Genomic DNA, 22,415 nt, shown 5'->3' on the forward strand with positions numbered 1-22,415 from the left:
GGTGCAATAGTTTCTACAATCAAATCGTAAATAAAATATAATATATATATCTTTTCTTGTTTGTTTGTGATGTTGCATTATATTGTTATTATGTTGCTTATTTTCTTGGCTATTCCCTCTTTTGCTGATTTGGCTTTAACTGTTGCCTACTGAATTTGACCGTGGCCTGGACCTCTGGAATTCTTTTGCTGTTGTTTTGTCTCTACCCATACTCTCCTGGTTTTTGATCTTAGCTTGTGTATTAAACTATCTCTGCACACAATAGGGTTTCTGGCATGTACACCTATTTACTGGCAGCTTGTTCTGGTTACAACCTGGGTTCTGGGCACAACAAAGTCCATACTACCTTGTGGTGAGCTTTGGTGAATAGCTTGGGTTGACCCTAGACTCTGAAAACCATAGTGGTGTAGGATTATTGGAGGCTTATTTACATGCTGTTGGTCATGTCCGTTAGCTATTGTGTTTAAGGTAAATGATTACGGTAAATAGTAATTTAATTTAGTTACCTTTTGGGAATTAAGCGTCAATTTCATCAAAGCATATTTCTTTATGGAGGTACACTAGCTGTTATTCACTATTAAGGACCGCCTCTATGACTCGTAAACCCAGAATAAACATGTAAAGAGAGTCTGTCAGCAAAACAATTCTTGTGTTAAATCTTCTCCAGTTCCTTATAATGCTCAGTGCTGTAAGTACACTCTTTTAATTGGCTTGAAAAATGGCCATTTGATTTTGATGTATAATATGTCTTTATTCAAACGCTAATAAGATGAGAGTGCATCGGAGGCGCGACTGAGTGGGCTGTGGATCGCAAGCAGCAGAGTTGTCTCCTCCTGAGTCTTGCTGGTTTGAGGTGCGCAGTACCATGCTTTATTCTTATGCAGATTAGCTGAAAATGGCTTTAGGGCTATGTGTTCTCCTACTGGAACTTCACTCTCTGCTGTAGACAAGACACACCCCTAAAGCCATTTTCAGCTAATTTGCATAAACATAAAATGCTGATTTTCATGAAAATGAAGCTACAATGCAGAATAAGAAAGGCATCTTTGGAAAGTGTACAAGAAGCCCTACAAGGTACTGTCATTAGTTTGGTACTGATTTTGCTGACAGACTCCCTTTAGGGTAAGCATATTCATGCTGTATAGAGGTATGTTATTACTGTATCTCCCATTTTACTATTCAGTGTACGCATACTATCAAATATTTGGTTTATTTAGCTTGTAAGTTATGTTCTTAAAGTGTATGTTCATCTTTGGTGAAACGGACATGATGCTTACATCTGGTTTTCAACATTATTGGTTGACTACATAGGCCATTTTACTCTTTATTTCAGCCTCACTGAGAGATAGTCAGTAATAAATAAAAGTGAATCCTTATTATTTATGCACAACTCATTACTAAGCTATGACTTCCATCTTCCTTTCGCAGAAGCACATTTGGCACATATAAACATATGTTGCTGGCATTTCTTATCAATGTGAGTGACGGTCCTGGTGCTGTGTAATAGCTGTTAGTCCAGAAAGTAGTTGTGGGCTCACCGCGTCAGCACTCTCAGACTGTCTTTTCATGATGTTGCTGTCCACAATATCAATGGAGACAGCTGCCCCAGTAATGGCCAAGAGTGAAGGATCAATGTCTGGACCTATAAGTACTTGAATGCTTGCATTCCCTATATGATTCTGTAGCACTCAGGCAAGCACTTTCCCTAAGAATAATCCTAATTATAGAACTGACTATTGTATGTGTTTGCTCTTATGGTACAAATATCATATTGGATCCATAAAAATTCAGGGATCATACATATGTACTGCACTATATTCATTCATGAGATGCCTTTTAATCATCTTTACATCCATTTTGTTCACACATTTGTGACATTTGGGATGTGCAGAATTGTTGTGTACTGTGACATTTGGGATGTGCAGAATTGTTGTGCACTGTGCCATTCTATAACAGGTTATGGACTCTAGATTTTAAGGACATGTTGATCCAGGGTTTTTATACTGACTGCCAGATTTGTAGTCAGGAAGGAATTTTTTAGGGTTATAGGTTGGACTTGATGGACTAATGTCTTTATCTAACCTCATCTACTATGTAACTATATGTAACTATGTATTCTGGATGTGCAGAATTGTTGTGTACAGTGCCATTTGGGATGCGCAGAACTGTATACTGTGCCATTCATGATGTGCAGAATTTTTGTGTACTGTGCCATTCTGGATGTGCAGAATTGTTGTGTACTGTGCCATTTGGGATGTGCAGAATTGTTGTGTACTGTGCCATTCAGGCTGTGCAGAATTGTTGTGTACTGTGCCATTCTGGATGTGCAGAATTGTTGTGTACTGTGCCATTCAGGCTGTGCAGAATTGTTGTGTACTGTGCCATTCGGGATGTGCAGAATTGTTGTGTACTGTGCCATTCAGGCTGTGCAGAATTGTTGTGTTCTGTGCCATTCGGGATGTGCAGAATTGTTGTGTACTGTGCCATTCTGGATGTGCAGAATTGTTGTGTGTTGTGCCATTTGGGATGTGCAGAATTGTGTACTGTGCCATTCAGGATGTGCAGAATTGTTGTGTACTGTGCCATTCAGGATGTGCAGAATTGTGTACTGTGCCATTCAGGATGTGCAGAATTGTTGTGTACTGTGCCATTCAGGATGTGCAGAATTGTTGTGTACTGTGCCATTTGGGATGTGCAGAATTGTGTACTGTGCCATTCAGGATGTGCAGAATTGTTGTGTACTGTGCCATTCTGGATGTGCAGAATTGCTGTGTACTGTGCCATTCGGGATGTGCAGAATTGTTGCGTACTGTGCCATTCAGGATGTGCAGAATTGTTGTGTGTTGTGCCATTTGGGATGTGCAGAATTGTGTACTGTGCCATTCAGGATGTGCAGAATTGTTGTGTACTGTGCCATTCTGGATGTGCAGAATTGTTGTGCATTGTGCCATTCAGGATGTGCAGAATTGTTGTGTACTGTGCCATTCAGGATGTGCAGAATTGTTGTGTACTGTGCCATTCTGGATGTGCAGAATTGTTGTGTACTGTGCCATTCTGGATGTGCAGAATTGCTGTGTATTGTGCCATTTGGGATGTGCAGAATTGTTGTGTACAGTGCCATTTGGGATATGCAGAATTGTTGTGTACTGTGCCATTCTGTATGTGCAGAATTGTAGTGTATTGTGCCATTTGAGGATCTAGTTACTGTGTTCCATATAATTAAATATGAATGTCTTTTTTCTGTTTTAGCTTCTATCTTCATGACACTTGGATTCATATTGTGAAGGATTCTGTTGTGCTAAGGAGAAAGGCTTCTGTCTCACAGCAGGAGTAGATTAAGGCAGCTTAAAATAATGCCGAAAAAAAGATTATTCCCAAGCAGAGCTTCTCTGGTGCTCGTCCTGTGCCAAGTAATTACAGCACTGGAGGTGCCACTTGACCGTAAGTATCAACCTTTTTCTTTAAGTTGCCGGTAGCTCTTAATAAGTGTGTGTTGGACCTCCATAGGCAATAACTCAGCTAAAATCCTTAATTCTTAAAGGGGTTATCCACTTAAATAAAATTAACAGCCTATCCTTAAGGTAGGTCATCAATTTTAGATCAGATCAGCTGATCTGCTGTTTTTATGGGAGTGCAGCTTCCAACATTGTTAGCATGGTGTTAGAAGACACGTACGGTCCTCTTATCATCATCAATAGATGTCTCTTTGATACAGAACCCCACCTATTATGTAGACACTGGTTAAAGTTTAAGGACTGCTGCAGATAACCACGTACAGAACTCAGATGAAGTGACCACCCCCAGCCTCCACTTTTATGTATTACACTGGTACTTCCCTGTATGCACAGTCAGAAGTAGTGAGGATTTCTGTCATCAATAACAGGGAAAAGAATACATATGGGAGTGAAGGTGGATTGTAGCACAGGATTTTACAGATAAAATATATTATAACATTTATTAATGACACAAAAGATGGCAGAAAATCAAGTCATTCAAAAGTTTAGCTATACTTTAAATCCCAAGTCATGGGATATTTTAAAGGGGTTGTTCAGGAATTTGACCAACCCTGGTGGAGGGGGAAGGGGAAGATGTAAAATAAAAAAATAAAGCATACTCATCTGCCCCTGGGGTTCTGTTGTTCACCACTGGTGTCTGTTTAGTCTTGTGCCATTGCCTCATTACCTCCTGGAGAGGGACCACTCATATATGTCACGGTTTCTTTACCAGTGTCTACTAGGACATTGATTGGTCTCAGTGGTCACATGGGGCATGAGACTTTCAGTCATGAGGCCCCAACATGACACAAAACGGACACCAAAGGTGGAAAACAGCAATGGTGATGAGTTTACACTTAATTTCTGTATTTTTACACCTTCCCTGGAATCCACAACCTTACGACAACCCTTTTAAGGCTCAACCTCATTCTGCCCAAGAATTCTCTAAAAATGATTAGTTTACCATTTTTATTTTTTTGTTTTACTTTTTAATATTATTATAAACCAGCCCTGAGTCGACCTTAAAAGCATTGAGACTGTTAGCGAGTATGCCCCATATTAACATATTGTACTGGTCTAGTAACATTGGGGTTTGCTGATCGTACATGTAATAGTTATACTGATGAAAGTTTCTCAGCCTTTACATAAAGTAAGTATCCTCGATCCATCTGACTATCTATATTCTTTGCAATTCCAGATCCTTATATATTTTATAATCTATCTGTGTTAAATCTCATGATTTGCTAAACTTACAGTGTATGAATGGAGAAAGTCATGGAGTAGCATTTGGTTGGAGCGCCAAATTCCCATCACATAGTTCCGCTTTCCCTACTTCTTCTCCTCACTAAACCACAGTGATAAATCTGTTCTGTTTTTTGGGGATTTTGAGTTCTGCATTAAATAAAAAAAAATCAGAGCTAATACAACTATACAAATACATTATGACGTTTATCAGCACAGAATTTTAGATCTTTGAGACTGTTGAACAGTGAACCCTTCCTTCATTCAATGTCTATATTTAGTCAAAAAATCTATTTTACTCTCACTAACAGTCAATTCTCTTAATCTCTGTTTATCTTTACAAATACTGATTCTCTTGTGGGGAAAAAGTACAAGACAAATGTAAGTTTTTTTGTGCTATGAAATGATGTATGCAGCATGCTATACACAGTTTATTTTGCTGCTTTTGTTGCATTTACAGATGGAGTTGTGTTTGCAGTGGATATTTATTGTATATGTTCAGTTTTTTTGCACCAGTGTTTTAATGGTGTGTTGATTTGCTTTTTGTGAAATATTAGTGTTTCTTTATATAATTTGTTTTCCTCTTCAAGTGAACCTCACTTAACTCCTAACATCAGGACAAGTGTGTGGGATTATTAATTCTCCGTAGCCGTAGAAATTATTATCCTAATTATTGAGTGGATTGGATTAGTATGATAGTGGTTATTATTAGAGATGAGTGAGTAGTGAAATATTCGAGATTCGTTTTGAGTAGAGCCTCAATATTCGACTACTCGATTGAATATCGAATTCCATTATAGTCTATGGGAAAAAATGCTCGTTTCAGGGGAACCACTATTTCACTAAAGGAGAGTCACCAAGTATACGAGTAGCAGGAGGAAAGTGTTTAAGAGGAGCGTTGTGCAGTTAAAGTGCACGGACCCCATAAACTATAACACGTCCATGTGCTTGCAAGAACACCGCTGTGGACTCCTCCTGTGGACTCCTTTCGGACAGGAGTCAAGCGCTAACGTGAACTGCCCCTTACTCGTCCTGCAGAACCAGCATTGATTGGCCGAATGCTATACAGTGTACAGCAATCGGCCAATCAACGCTGGTTGTGCCGGAGGCTCGTCTGTGAGGAGGCAGAGTCTAACATCGGACCACAATGGAGACTGCTGTGGTCCGATCTAAGACTCTGCCTCCTCACAGACGAGCCTCCGGCAGAACCAGCATTGATTGCCCGAATGCTGTACACTGTACAGCATTCGACCAATCAATGCTGGTTCTGAATCGAATCTTTACTGTGAATAGCGAGTAGTATTCGAAAGAGTACGAGTATTTTGAATACCGTAGTATTCTATCGAATACCTACTCGACTGAGTACTACTCGCTCATCTCTAGTTATTATTTCTGCAATTCTGAAATAAAATCCTTCTTTAGAAACTGAGCTTCACTTTAAGAGTTTTATTATTTTATCATTTGCTATTTAGGCTTTATTATTGTAGATTATTTATTATTTCTATTACTATTCATGTAGTATTATTACTAATATATAAATACACTTTGCAGTGCCTCAACCTCCGACCATTACTCATCAATCACCAAAAAATTATATTGTGGATCCAAGAGAGAACATTGTGATTCAATGTGAGGCAAAGGGAAAGCCCCCGCCAAGGTAAGTTGTCCTTTATATGTTGATTCACAGAATGATAGCTGCTGAAGCTCATAAACCTGCAATATATCGCACACCCATTTTATATGAACAAGGTGAATGTGAATTGAAATGTCCACCATTAACCCGGACTTTACAAAGCTCCATTACATCAGGATACATCACATCACTCAAGTGGGAATAACATTAGACATGCTGCCTACGGATACAACTATGTTCACTGCCAGTAATTGAGCTAACAGGAATAAAGAAGAGCAGGATGTCTTTTTGATGTATATTATTTGTTTGCATCTCTTGATCATCTTATTCTTGGCAACTAGTCAGGCTATGCATACTATAAATAGGCTAGAAAATTTGGATGGAGAAAAGAATGTAGCCCTTCTTTCTGAACAGCTGTCCTGTTAGATTGACTGATCCGTCATACCACAACTCGTGATGCAATTTATGGCCATTTTGTTATGACGGAAGCCCTGCAGCTTGCCCTGTTTCTGGCGTTTCTGGCCTTTTTTTGCAATTAATTTAATTGAGAAAGATATGAACCAGCAAACATCCTCTCCACCTAGACAGAAAGACATGGCAGACCCAATATGACTATTAAAGAAACACAGTTCATTAATGCAAAAATAGTTAAAATTAGACCGAGTCAACACAGAAAAAGAGATAAAAAGAGAGGCGAGTAACCTGTTGCTAGGGCAATGAGATACATTGAATATGTATGGATAAAGAAGGCAAGTACAGTTATAGCAGAATGGTGGACACAAAACAAGCAGTCAATATGAACAGAAAGGTGCAAATTTACTATCAGTTAGTGAAAAGTAAGAGTGTACATTCCAAATCTCTTCGGATATTCTATTTCTTTCTGATATTTCAGTTCTGTCGGATCTGAATAGGATATGCTATAAAACTCTACGAATGGGGTGAAATACCTGAACGTACCTGTACTGCACTCTCTGCCTTTTGCATGAAGCTTTAGACTAGACTGTCTTAAAGAGTGCCAGATTTATCACAATGTCCAATGCTTTGCTATAAATTTGGCACATTGAGACTGCCTAGTCTAACTTTACACCACATGTAGTTTAAAGCAAGCATGACACCGTAATAGTTTTTTCTTCTCCCTTATTTGTACTTACCAATTGCTGAGATATTAGCTTTTTCCTGAGCAGTTGGGTGCACTAAGGAAATAACCTATGCTTTTATTGTTTGGAAGAGCTACTCCCTGATGAAGGGATGGGTGCTGGAAAACATAGCTCTTTGGTAGGATGAGAGCAATGGTTATGCCCTCATTGCACCAAACAGCTCATTAGTATACCAGCTGAAGTTAGTGCCCCCTTTGCTAATATCTGAGCAATGGAGGCATCAATTGGGTAATTTTATTCACATGAACCTTCTTTTATGTACAATGATCTTAAGTCACATCCCATTCTTGATATGTCTTGCTCCCTCTACAATAAAAACCCCACTCCTCTTCTACTCCCCCCCCAAAAAAATAAATAAATATATATATAAAAAAAATTGATAAATAGGATGCAAGGCATGTATGCCAGTTTTTTATATAAACTGCCAGAATTCTGACATATTTTAATTAGTAAATCTGCTAAACTGTATACAAAAATAAACACACACAAATTATAGGTACACCACACCCAGAACAGCAGAAACAGTATACTGGCTGCCCACAAGGAATTGAGGATCTATGGTAGCCAATACACATTTCACAAGAACTGCTTCGTCCAGGAGTGAAACATCACGTGTTATGGCTTGTGATGTTTGACATGTGGGGCAATGGAAATGTTATTGATTGTACGCACATTTACATACTAAATGATTTGATGGACTTTTTATACAGTAAAGTAGTGAATTTACCTTGCCCCATAGTTATTTCATATAGCTCAGTACTGAATATTGCAGCCTCGTGTATTTTACGAATAGTGTCTTGCTATAGTGAACTCATGGCAGGTTCCTTATTTGTAAAGCTAGGTAACAAATGTGTCTTTGATAGTGTAAAATGTGCAATATACACAACACCACTGAAGCTGAAAATGCTTTTCCAATAGTTCTTCATATTTTTCTAAATGATGAATTGAGTACACTCAGTTTCTTCATAATATTATAAATAAAATCAATATTTGCCCAGTGTGGTACAGAATTAGTACTGTATATTGCTTTATATGTATACACGTGGTCCAACATCAAAGGTATATTTTATAAATAAATATCATACTTTATTAATATGATATTAATATCAGAATCATATTTGTCCTGCAGCTTCACATGGACTCGCAATGGCACACATTTTGACACTGATAAAGACCCACTGGTGACAGTGAAACCTAACTCAGGAACCCTTGAAATAAACATCATGAATGGTGGAAAAGCAGAAACTTATGAAGGGGAATACCAGTGTACAGCCAAAAATGACCGTGGTACTGCTGTATCAAATGTCATCGTCATCCGCCAGTCCAGTAAGTTACTATTACAGCCCGTCATCATCCAGACAACAATGTACTTTATTTATGTTCTTTCATCTTTCAGTTCTTCATCTTAACACATTGTTATCACTTTTTTTTTTTACCATTTTTTTTGTATTTCATATGATGCTATCTTTTCTTTTTGTCACTACCAGAATAATACAAGTGAATATATTTCAATCACAAGTCATTGTCATTATCTGTTGATTCCTTTTATTATTTCAGTTCTGCATTTAATTTCTGTTTAATTCTCTTGCTTTTCTTTTCTTTGAATAAAGACATCTTTAAATTCCTCAAAGCCATCTTATTAGAAGGTAACAGAAAACTACGGCCCTGGTGATGTACTGCATGGAAGTACAAACTTATCCTCAAATTTTCCTATTTGTGGGACCCCCAAAACATCCTTATCTCCCAGACTGATACAATCTCACTGTTGAGATTGTAGAACACGATGACAATAGAGAGTAAACCTGGGTAATGTGTTGTGATAAGCCAAATCCAGTGTCTTACCACTGCCCATAGATCCACAGAGAAACTCACTGGAATGAAGTATTTTTCTTCAATGTACCAAAAACTCTTTTCAGTATGCTTGAAATTTAGGCAAATTGGTGACATTGCATCATTGGAAAATTGAGTTATATTATTTGATAAATCCGTGTTACTTAAAGGGCTTGTCTGAGAATATCACAAATGAATAGGAATCCATCTCTGCTCCAGTGCTACCGCTCTGGTATCTTCACGGTCTCTTATTTTTGCTGCGGAGATGATTTCCTTAGCGGTGATGCTAACGTGACAGGACATGCAACTTCCAAGACTACTGATTGGCTGCAGTGATCACGTGGTTGTACAGCAGAGGCCAGTGGAGACCAGCAATATTTTAGCACACCCCCATATGATATTCTCGGATGACCCATTTAAGGTGGAATCTCCGACATTGATGTTAAATTATATTTAGATTATATTATGTATATGATTAAGTTTCTTCCGTTCTATACAGTGCTCTTGCACATTACCCAGTGTTTATCACCACTGAGATACCTTTTCACCCACTGCACAAATTCCCTGTATGTCATCAATACAAATCCTCTTTATTCTCCTTTATTCAAGCCATTCACTGTTCATCCCAGATATATTGTCAGAAATCCTAGATCATAAATGTTGTTCTATCCACTTACATAATTACAGCACCTCTGTAATATTTCACACTGAAGGCTACAAACCGATAAGTCTTGTGTCTATCTTACGCGTAATATGGAGAGGTGAATGAGACATTGCCAGCTGTGCGGTAATTTATTGTGCCATTTATTTGGGGATCTGGGTGATTATACAGGCATGGAGAAGGGTTGCTACTCGTATTACTTATAGCCAGTCAGATAGCGGCCATGCTGAGAGCTCAGTGTGATGCTTACTTTCAGGATCTTAGTAAGTTCAGAACACTTATATTGTATTTCCACACACTGCAAGAGAAACATCTAAATGGAAAATCACAGTATGAGGACTTTCTACATAGTGAGACGTGAACCTGCTATACAAATAACAGAGTGCCCGGCCCATCAAATTAGCCCAAAGTGCACATTATAGAGGTCCCAAATTTAATATAGATTAATTAAGGTGAGTGGGAAATATTCTGTTGACTTAGCTAACATGTTAGGATAAGAGGTGCCAAAATCAATCATGAAGTTAAAGGGGTAATCCAACTTTAAACTACAAAGCTACAATATAAAATAAAAAATAAACAGTACTTAACTCTTTTTACTCCCACCGGTCCAGCGCTGTCCCTCCTGTGGTAGTCTGGCCTGTTTATATGCACACTATCTGTGACCACTGCAGTCAGTGATAACGGTAGTGAAAGCTATACTAGTGGCACCCCAGCATTGGACTACGTGGTGATGCTAGTAAACTGCAGCACATGACTACTGTCGTCACTTTATTTATTTGTTTCCGCTCCTGGCATCAGTTATCGGAAATGGCATAAAAAATAGATTTTTGAATCCAGCCATAGGCCTCATTCTGTTGACCACAGATTATAATCCTATGGTGATTTAAAGGGATTCTACCATTAAACTACCTTTTTTTCTAATGAACACGTCGGAATAACCTTAAGAAAGGCTATTTGTCTCCTACCTTTAGACGTGGTCTCCGCTGCGCCGTTCCGTAGAAATACTGGTTTTAACCGGTATGCAAATGAGCTCTCCGCAGCAATGAGGGCGGGCCCCAGCGCTGAAAGGCCGATGAGCGCATCCCCATTGCTGCCCGAGAGCTCTTTCCTGCGCCGCCTCCTTCTTCTGCAGCAACTCCGCCTCTTCTGGCTTCTCTTGCTCTTGTAGTTCGATACAGGAGCATAGAGAGGACACCCCAAAATGGCTGCCGGCCAGCTCCTGTATTGAACTGCAAGAGCGGCTACCCAAAAATGGCCACCACCCGGCTCCTGTATTGAACTGCAAGAGCGGCTACCTAAAAATGGCGGCTGCCCGGCGGCCATTTTTGGGTAGCCACTCTTGCAGTTCAATACAGGAGTTGGCCGGCGGCCATTTTGAGGTGGCTTCTCTATGCTCCTGTATTGAACTACAAGAGCAAGAGAAGCCAGAAGAGGTGGAGTTGCTGCAGAAGAAGGAGGTGGCGCAGGAAAGAGCTCTCGGGCAGCAATGGGGATGCGCTCATCGGCCTTTCAGAGCTGGGGCCCGCCCTCATTGCTGCGGAGAGCTCATTTGCATACCAGTTAAAACCGGTATTTCTACGGAACAGCGTGGCGGAGACCACGTCTAAAGGTAGGAGACGAATAGCCTTTCTTAAGGCTATTCCGACGTGTTTATTAGAAAAAAAGGTAGTTTGATGGTAGAATCCCTTTAAGGCTGGTTTAGTGTAACAGCAGGAAGCCTGAATAATTTGGCCAAAATATAATCTCTAAACTTTACAGAGTTTAAGAAATACAATTTAACCATTTAATTTGTAGTTTTGAGCATAGTACTGTAGTATTGACCGTATTGAAAAAGACACTGCATCAAATCAAATATAGTATATTTCTTTTAGGTTACGGCCTCTATGTCGAAATGCAGCAAAAAAAATGCTGCTTATTTTATATACTGATACATAAAACCTTTGTATTCAAAGGTGGTGTACTTTTTCTTATAATGATATGTGCAACTGTTGTAATTTATGGTTATTTTATAGGGTAAGTAAAATATCTATATTATAAAGGGTAAATTTCTTTATTCACTTCTGTACCCAGTTATTTTCCTTGGATCAGGACCGGGCACATTTTTGTTTTCTTTCGTACATGTGGTTTTGAGGGCTATAACATTTTTTTCTTTCCTTTGGGTTATTCAAATCACTTTTGCTTCTTTTTCGGTGATAAATAGGGCTTTAACTTTATGTTTTTATTTTTCCATTTTTTTTCTTTATTTTAATATCTTATTTAATATTTTTCGTGATTTGTTTTTATAGCACAAAGTGCTACTAAAAAAAATTAAAAATGTTAATGGCTTTCCCTCTCTGTTACAGTCAGTCTTATTATTGTGTTGCTGGGGGCAGCCCTAGAACCTGTGGCAGGGGTATAGTTGTGGTGGGGTTACAAAAAAACCTATTATTATTTCCTTAACACATTGTGCCCCCCATAAGGTCATAATAGACTCTTGGGGAGAGAGGGGATTTTAACTTTTTTAAAAAATTTTTTAGGATGATTTCTCAGCAGTCAGATCACCACAATTGGGTATTTATCCTCTACCCTAGGGATAGAAGATGAATTCTTTTCATGGCGTCACCCTATTAGTAGTGTCTGTACTATGTTTTGCAATGTCCATATGATGTTATAATGGGATATAACAAAATAATATCTGTTTTGCAGGATCTCCACTGTGGACTAAAGAGAAAATTGAACCCATTGTAATACAGCAGGGTATGCCTTTGGTTTTGCCATGCAAACCTCCAAAGGGTTTACCTCCTCCTTTGATATTCTGGATGGATAACTGTAAGTAATCTTTCATTGTTTTAGCGCTAAAGGGAACCTATCACATTGAACAGGGTGTCTGAATTGAAGGTAGCATGTTATGGAGCATGAGGAGCGGAGTAGATTGATATATAGTTTTGTGGTAGAGGATTCAGTATAATTTTGTATTTTGTCCATTAAAATTGCTGTTCTGTCTGTGCTTAATAGTGCAGTGTCCCACCTAGTGATGGACAGCCTTCCCTGTATAAACATGGATAAAAAGACCGCCGTCTAAGTAGAACCACTCTCCTAGGTGTAGAAAGATCAGAAATATAAGAGATTAAAGTTCAAGTTGTACCAAACCTTTTCCCCTAACATTATATATATATATATATATATATATATATATATATATATATATATATATATATCAATCTGTTCAGGGTAATCTACAGTATCTGCTGTATAACATTCTGCTTGCAGATAGGACTACATGTACAATATGAGATGTTCTCTTTCAATGCTTCAGTACAATATACATGGTATGGGGGTTTAACCATATGAGCCCAAGCAAAAAATGTCAATATCTGTTGGCTATTGCCAGAAGAAGTACATATTATAAACAGAATAAATCATTATAATTAAGATACAAAGTAAGTACCAGTCAAATGTTGGGACACACATTTTCATTCCATTTTTTTTTTTAAATTGCTGATTCATATCAAAGACATGAAAACTATGAAGAAAAACTTATGAACTTAAGTAGTAAACAATAAAGTGTTAAATAAACCAGAATGTTTTATATTTTAGATTCTTAAAAGTATACTTTGATGATCACTTTGTAAATTCTTGATTTTTTCTCAATTAGCTTTATGAGGTAGTTAACTATGTCCTGCCAAGAGTTAGGCAACATACACACAGTCGGCGGGCCATGATTGAATGACACAGATGGCACACAGATGTCATCCGTGTGTCGCCTGTGCATGACCAATGACCATGCATCCCCAACTCCATTCATTGAGGCCAGTGAACACTGTCTGCAAAATGGACAGGAATAGGACCTGTTCTAAGTTTTGCTCATGGCCACATACACCAGACTGTGAAAATACATAGTTGCGTGTATGGGGCCATAGAATTGAATGGGTCAGTGTGCTAGTCGTGAAAAACATGGATAGCAGACTAACTATGCACACAGTCATGTGAATGAGGCCCTAGCTTGTGGAATTTCTTGCATTCATAATGTGTTTGAGACCATCGCTTGTAGGATTGGTACACATTCAAGTATCGGTCTAATCCACATTGTGGCAAAAACCACGCAGCAAAGTAAAAAGAAACAACAAGGAAGCCGGCATATGAATCCAGTCCAAAAGATAGATAGATTCCTCTTATGAATTTCTGCCTGTGTTTCCGAGATATTACAGTTATTGTCAGTAAGCCAAATGAGCTCTTCAGAGCAATGAGTACGTTGCTGATCCCTGCTTTGGAGTAATAGCAACACACTTGCTGCTTTAAAAGCATATTTGCATATGGACTCCATTTCCAGTTACACTTGACTATGGAGGCACCGATTCACACAGGAAAAATGCCATTTGATTCAGGTTACCCTAATACAAGGGGAATATGCCGCAGTCTGTAGGGGTACACAGCACCACTCCAAAAAATGAACTTTCCCTCTGCACTCTGGTTGATATGGAGTAGAATCTCTCCCCCCCCCCCCCCCCTGTCTGGCACCAACATAGCCAGGAGAATGGAGACAGGGAGTCGCACTATTACTGAGGAGGTGAGCAGTGATGTCACTGATGCAGGGGGGGGATTTTTCTCTCTCCACCCCCACAAAGTATTTGTTTAGCTGGATTGCAAAGTGAAGGAAAATCAACCAACAGAAGCTCAGCTCCTCTAGAAACTCCTTCAAGACAGTTGGAAGACCATTCCAGATGACTATCTCACGATACTGATTAAGAGAATGCCAAGAGTGTATAAAGCTAACATCAAAGAAAAACTGGGCTACTTTGAAGAACCTAAAATATAGAACATATTCTGGTTTGCTTAAACACTTTTTTGTTTACTACTTGATTCCATATGTGTTCCTTCACAGTTTTCATGTCTTCTATATAAATCTACAATAGAGAAAATATAAACAAACAAGGAATAAAAAGAAGCGTGAAAACTTATGGATGCTGCTGTGTCTGCCTATAAAAACACAACTTCATGTCTTTTACTGCATAACAACTTCATTTCCTTTATTTGACATTAATATTTTCAGTCTACAAGTGAAATTGGGAATAATTTACTAATTTACAATAACCATTTTCTCACAGTTTTCCAGCGTCTACCTCAGAATGGAAGAGTTTCCCAAGGTCTAAATGGCGACCTGTATTTCTCCAATGTTCAGCCAGAGGACACGCGAGATTTTTACATCTGTTATGCAAGGTTTAACCTTACTCAGACGATCCATCAGAAGCAGCCCATTTCTCTGAAGGTTCTAACAAGTAAGAATTTTTCTTATGTTATCTTTCACATTACCTAAAAATGTTTTAGTTAAAAAAAAAAAAAAGAAAAAGTGGCACCTGCATTTCCAACTCAATACAGATTGTTTCTATGGCAAAGGAAACTGTAAGATGGAAATAACTGTCCTACCAATGACACATTTTCTTCCAGGATTTGAAAGTAAATTCCAGTAAAGTCAGTAGTACAGAATATACAATTTTTTTTTAATGAAATGACAATTTTCATTAATTGTAACATGAAGTTTGTACCTTTTGTAATCTATGGGCAATGGGTTAAATTTCCTTGTATTTATGATGGCAAACTGGTAAGCTTATCACCCAGCTTATTTGATGAGTAAGAATAATATCATTTTAAAGGGGTATTCTGTGATTTGTAACCCTTGAAGAGGCTAACAAACTCTGCATACTCACCTCTCCATTCAGTTGAGGATCTATCAGAGAGTCTATGCTCAGGTCCGTGGTGTTCCTGACCTTTGGCCCACACATGAGCGATACAGCCAAATGGAGCATCACCACTTGCAGAGCCGACTGTGCATGCCTAGAAATTTGAAGCCAGCACCAGAAGAAGACGCAAGGGAGAGGCCATTCCAGGCGAAGATGGAGGTGTCGGTGGAGAGTTCTCTTGCAACATTGGGGATGCCCCCAGTGCTGTTTGAGCACTGGGGACTTCCCCCAGTGCTGCGGGAGAACTCATTTGCATACAGAAGAAAACCTTGAATGGAGCTGAATGAACAAGCTTGGCTGTTTTATGATCTCCCATACATATGAAATGAGAGAGCCATGTGTGTAACCACAATTCTAAATATAGGTGCTGTCTCAGATGTAGAACCCTCATCTATAAGACATTTAGGGCATATCTTCTGGCTATGCCATAAATCTCTTATACAGGAAAACCCCTTTATTTTCCATTACAAATGTTTACAAGGTAGTAAAGTCATGTCATGCCTACATGTTTCTAGAAGCTTCGACTTCCTTTAGGTTACCTTTATTTCTGCTGTGCTGAGACATGTCTATGCTGTTTTATTTTTTAGTGGATGCTATGAATGAAAGTATAGCTGCTAATTTAACTGAAACTGATTTTTATGGTGGTGAGTTCTGGTAAACAAAGCAAAAACTTTATTCAGTATCTCCTTTATTACTATTATAAATCCACCCTTTAACCACCTCTATATACTGTATATTGTATCATTTTCTTTCTTCCCTGTCTGTGTCACTATAACCATTTTAATATATTACTTTGCATACCTGTCACCCAAAATTCTTGCTAGCAATAGTAGTGATGAGTGAAGATAAGGAACGTACAAGTTGTGTTTTTTGGAAATATTAAATGATTATTCACAGTTGAATGAATGAAACTGTGTAATTCATATAGTTCTATTTCCAAATACCTGCACACCCCAGGATATAATAATCTACATATTGTCGTGCCGAATACGTTGTTAAAAATAAAACACCAATCTTTTCATGAATTTCAGATTGGTTCTAAATATAGCATAAATCCCAGAAAGATTATTTACCATGTACTGAATGCAAAATGTTGTTATATAAATAGCTGTAATTACGTACCTGTCATTGTTAATGAAGCACATTAACAAGTCTTATAGTAAAGATCCTGATAAGGGCAGACAGAGCAGAGGGTCCTTTTGTGTGATTTGTGTATTGTATACCAATCCCCCCTTTAAGGTGCCATACACAAAACAAAACATGGTGTATGCAAATTGGGGGGGAGGGAATTCATCAAATTCCCTACCCCACATAAAGTAGCATAAATCAGTCGCAAATAGTTGTTTTTTCAACTATATTCACTTTTCCTAAAAGGTAAAGGCATTATAACTTATATGCTATTAATGTCTAAGTACTATCAATTTTCCAGAGCTGCTAAAAGACCTGAATTTTACCACACGTCTATTATCCCAGTTAGCAGTAACTGGCTTTAGAATGGATGCAAAGAAAATCAAAGTGCTAAGTAATAGAGGCCATATAAGATCATTCCTTTAAACACTTCACATTAGAAGACTTTCTAGTTTAATTCTGGCCTTACGTTGGTAACCTATTTGATAAATGAGAAGGTATTGTGCTATTAGACTAAATTACATAGCTGTGTAAGTTTTGGATTGTCTAATTTTTTGCATTTGCGACATGTTGTAGTGGTTGTCAGATGTTTTTAAGGGCAGGGAACCGGTGCTGAGACTCTCCTAGTGGCTAAAATGAAGGTGCAAAAACACTCAGCTGAGTGCTGTTCTCCTTCAATTCTGCTCAAGGAAAGTTTATTGGTTGCTCATTGATATTTTATGAAGACATATTTTATGAATGTTCAACATTCTAAGGAGAACCAGACAGAAACAATCACAACCAAAGGCATGCAGCTTTTGCCTTCTTGTTTCATCCATTGCAGGAGTCTCGGCACCCAGAACGGCATTAGTTAAATAGTCACTATGACACAGCAGATCTTTGTTAAATTAACAGTTACACAATAAAGAAAGTCACTGCAATCTGATTTTATTGGACACAACATTGAATAATATCTGACTTGCATAACGCGTACCCTTCTCCACCTCCAACAACTCCAACTCATTTCATCTTTCGATAGGTTCTGCTCCATTGATTCCATTGCAGCTTTATTAATACAGGAATATTTTATTGCACTCACAGCTGGAAATAATGGGGGCAAGAGCTTAGTTTTAATTTTTAAGTTTCAGAGCTGCGAACTTGAATTCCACCCGGATCATATTTCTGCTTTTTACTGTAGATAAAAAATGTCCCAGGGTTTGCATAATCAAGAAAATCTGTGTATTATATTCCCTTGTCAAGCAATTGCATGATAACCTACATAAATAAGACATGAGACTCCGCAGGGTGGCTCGTGTTAATTATTCCATCATACTCATATACACTTTCATTACAGGAAAGATACTTAAGGCCTGTCACTAAGATTTCTTAATTTACCTACATGTGTATAAAAATAGTCAATAATACTAATAAAAATAAGAATAAAATGATGATGAGTAGACTTAAAGTACACCTCCAGTTTGTTAGGAATGATTGGTACAGGTGAATATATAAGAAACTTTGTATTATATCTTGTAGTAATATAGTTAATTCTCCACTTAACAGGCTTTTTTCTGCCATCTTCCCTTCATTTCGCCTCTTGTGGCTAAGGCTATGGCCCCATGTTGTGGAACATAGATAAAAAACAACTGGGAAAAAAATGCAGCGAAACACATTTTTTATTACATTTTTGCTCTGTTTTTCTTTGTGGTTTTTCACAACGCAACTTTTTTGCAGCATTTTTTTCCACACAATGTAGCCAGAATCTCATTCACTTTCCTTTCCACTTTCACAAAGTTTCTACTATGTACTTGTACTAGTAATCCATGAAACGTTGCTATATAATTGGAGGTATGCTGTAACCTTCATTTCTTTAACTGCATCTTTCCAAACTACTAGTAAAACAGGCATTACTAAAATGAAACGTCTAAAGATCAACCTTGCATGCTCTGTATAATAGCACTAGTGTCTTCCTTTCTAGTATTCATTTCTTTTCTGTCCAATGATATCTGTCTTGGCTGGTCTTTCTTCTCATTCATGTTGTTTTTTCATCTTTCTACCCTCTAGACAGCCCAGTGGATAACAGACCTCCAACTTTTTTGATGCCCAGTGCTCAGACAAGTAATAAAACTGTGCTAAAAGATCAAGTTCTATTACTGGAGTGCATCGCTGAAGGATTGTAAGTTACAAGTTGCTACCATGTTCTGTTTTTCTGACTTGATCCTATTACTTAGGCTAGTTGGCTATACATACTCAAATTTGTGGTCTATTGTCAAATTTTTCAGGAGTTTGCAGAGGTATAGCCTAAAGGGGCATTCCCACCTCCAGGATTATATTCAAATTTATAAACTTATGGAAAACCTCTGGGAAAAACTCTTCAGGCTGAAGCCTCACGTTGCTGAAACACAGATCTTTTTGTTGCAGATTTTGCAGCGTTTTTTTAAGCCAAAGCCAAGAATGGCTACAAAAGGAATGGGAAATATACAAGAAGTACTTATACTTCTTCGTTCTACTAAATCCACTCTTGGCCTTGGTTCAAAAGACTGTTCAAAAATCTGCAACATAAAAATGCTATTTCCACAACATGGGGCTTAATGCTTAAAACTTTAATTTTTAGCCATATGCAAACAAGCTATTCAGTGCATCTGTGGCATGGCTCCACCTACTACAGTACCTATTTGCGCTAAAGGTTGCCACCCTGCACCACCCCCATTTATAGAGATTGACAAATCTCACCAACGGGTAATCCAATACAGGATTTCTGCTGTATGAAGGACCACGGCTTACACTGACTGCAGAGTGTAACCTCTGTCCTGACGCAGGTGCGATGACATAAGTCATCACCGCCTGTGATCATAAGAAGATGGAGGACGCTCTTATGGGATTGCAGCCATATTGGGTAAGTAGCATAAGCTACTGTGTGGGGCTCACTGTGGAGCATATACTACTGTATGGGGTCCACTGTGGAGCATATATTTAATGATCACTAAATGGCATGCATACAAGTGTCATAAGATTGTTTATTTTATATAACCAGTAACAATCTTATATTATTATATGGGGTCTGAATATTTGTTACGGAGCCCTTTTTATAAAGGCTTCCCCTGCTTTTGCCACAACCTTCCATACGTACATGGCCCTGTGCGGGACTCTCCGAGGTTGAAAGTAATTCCAGCCATTATAGTGTCCTTGGGAGTTATCAATTAGTGCTTGACAATGATCTATATCTGCAGTGTAATGCAGTATTAACCACCCTGTCCCTTTCTTCCATTAGAAATGCAGGGCTAACATTGCTATAGGAGCCTTCCAGATTTTTACAGTAATACTTATCAATAAGTGCTGCATTTGTAATGACAGTCTTGGGGGACTCGTGAAATAACTCATTAAAGAAACATCTGCTTCTTACACAGAAATGTGAGGAATGGGTATAATAAGAAGTGTAAAATCTGCATAATACATCCTATATTAAGGAATGCTGTCAATGATTTATAGTTCCGGATGATAAAAGATAGCGCACACCTTAGTAAATGAATGACTTTTTTCTGTGTTAGTGGAAGACCCTTTTTCTATATGAAATATGTTGTTAAATAAAACAATAGCTGTCTGGTCTGTAAGATTAGTCACTTCAAGGCCAGCTTAACCTCATAGTCTGATCTTCTTTATTGTCATGGTAACCGCGGCCTCAGTTGACAAGCGCCCGCTTTGAAATATTAGCCTGTTCTCATGTAGAGATAGAAACATAGATACTACATTAGGGCAATGTTATCTCACTCATTCCTGGTCTACAAGTCTGCTTTGCCTTATTGGCATGACCTGTCCAAAGCGTTGAGTCATATCTAGCATGTCAGCCACGGAGAGTATCATAAATGGAATATTTTAGTCTCAGTGGATAGATACAGAATATGAGCTAAAAGATAAACAGGGATTATCAGGATAGTAATGGCAGCGACTAAAATGTGATATTGGGTAAATAGTGTCAGCCCTTTTCAGACCAGAGCAATATCTACATGTTGTACAGATGAAGAAAAGGGATTTTATTAAGCATGACATTTTTAGCATTCTGTTTTGTCCTTGCCTGCATTTGTATGCATTTATGTAATATATACTGTGAAATATGGATATATGTGATGTGAAAAACAGAATTTGATGTCAAGGCTGGAACTCTTACACCTAAAAAGTCTAAATCCGTGTGATGTAGTTTGTATTGGATGTGCATACTGCAGAAAGTGTCACATGTCCCTTAATAAGGTAGTAAATGTGCACTGAAATCCCATAGTACTAATTATATGGGACATAATAACACCTCGTATAATACCATATAACCTGTATATACAGTATAAAATATATCCTGGCATGTCTTCTGGCCTAGAGCACCAATATTACGTTACTAGGTCAGCCTGGCCCACTACAGTACCAAGAGACACTTTGGTGAGCCCAGGCCATAAGGTTCAGCAGTAGACAACAACCTTTACAGGTGACTTTAGATCCTGTCACTTGCTTTTGGCAATACCATATAAAATAATATACAAATAATCTATTTTACATGGATGCTACTGTGTGTTGTACATATACAATAATAACAAAACATACAATTGTTATGTAGTCTTAGAAAATAGGTTGTCAAAATAATTTGCTCTTGTGGGCCCTTGACTAAATGGACACTATATTGTTATACAGATATATTATGAGATGTTCTTGCTCTGCATACTTCCCTTTAACATCTATTTTATTGACTCTATATTGTTTCAGTCCCTAAACGACCCTTTAAAACTGACAGAAAAACAGTGAAAATAGAATATCTTTGGCCAGAAAGAAGCGCCATTCTGCCATGAAACAAAAGAAAGCTCTGTGTAGTCAGTAATCACACTATTGTATTATACAGTCTGGCTGCACATACATCTATTATGTTCTCTATCACTCCGTGGCCTTTTGTTTCTTCTGCCTCATTTCATCTAGTGGAAAGCAACATTTGTGTGTATTGCGGGAACACACGGAAAGCATTTTATGACACAGTAATTGCTCATTTTCACATAACAAGAAATTGCCAGAAGCTCCTTTTAGTGAGTTGTATTTCTTATTCCTGATTTACAACTTGTCTGACATCTAATAAACTAGCAGTGCGGACATATGGCTCAGTAATGAATGCTGGACTATGCTGAATACAGTATTCTCTTCGATGTATTTTTTGGCATTTTATTTGACCTTTCTGTAGACCTGACCTGTACTACCTAGGAACTCATCAAGCAGCAGAACTTTGGAGCTGCAGTGTCTGGTAGACCCTGAGAGGACCACTGTAGTAATCATACATAAGGATAGGTCATCTATGGAAAATATTAGACACCCCTATTAAGAAGGACCTTTTAACACCATAACAATGTCCAGTTCATTACCTCCTTTAATACCGTAGTGCTGCCCCACTGATTCCTGTGCAGTGCCCTCTCTTATACTGAATGATAGGTGCTATACGTTTTGGTGGGTGGTCTCTGGAAAGACCAATCAAGGGGGTTTGATTTAGAGGTCTGACACTGGCCACATCTGATTGGAGCACTGAATCACGCATCTTGCCTGCGCCAAAAC

General features: G+C 38.2%; 1 protein-coding gene across 13 annotated transcripts in view; it reads left to right on the forward strand.

Annotated features, from left to right (window-relative positions):
• NRCAM (neuronal cell adhesion molecule) overlaps nt 1-22,415 on the forward strand; it is a 106,928-nt gene that overhangs the window by 26,472 nt on the left and 58,041 nt on the right. For 7 of the 13 annotated variants that reach the window (XM_075274210.1, XM_075274209.1, XM_075274212.1 and 4 more), the window contains exons 2-8: nt 3,250-3,441; nt 6,288-6,393; nt 8,656-8,852; nt 9,137-9,172; nt 12,703-12,825; nt 15,102-15,272; nt 18,906-19,017. In XM_075274210.1, the coding sequence (XP_075130311.1) occupies nt 3,354-3,441; nt 6,288-6,393; nt 8,656-8,852; nt 9,137-9,172; nt 12,703-12,825; nt 15,102-15,272; nt 18,906-19,017 (833 nt within the window). In that variant the 5' untranslated portion in view covers nt 3,250-3,353. Of the gene's footprint in view, nt 1-3,249; nt 3,442-5,105; nt 5,118-6,287; nt 6,394-8,655; nt 8,853-9,136; nt 9,173-12,702; nt 12,826-15,101; nt 15,273-16,321; nt 16,383-18,905; nt 19,018-22,415 lie in introns of those variants that run through there. The other 6 variants (XM_075274219.1, XM_075274221.1, XM_075274222.1 and 3 more) reach the window with 4 other exon arrangements.

The sequence above is a fragment of the Leptodactylus fuscus genome, chromosome 5, assembly GCF_031893055.1.
Source record: "Leptodactylus fuscus isolate aLepFus1 chromosome 5, aLepFus1.hap2, whole genome shotgun sequence".
NCBI classification, from domain to species: domain Eukaryota; kingdom Metazoa; phylum Chordata; class Amphibia; order Anura; family Leptodactylidae; genus Leptodactylus; species Leptodactylus fuscus.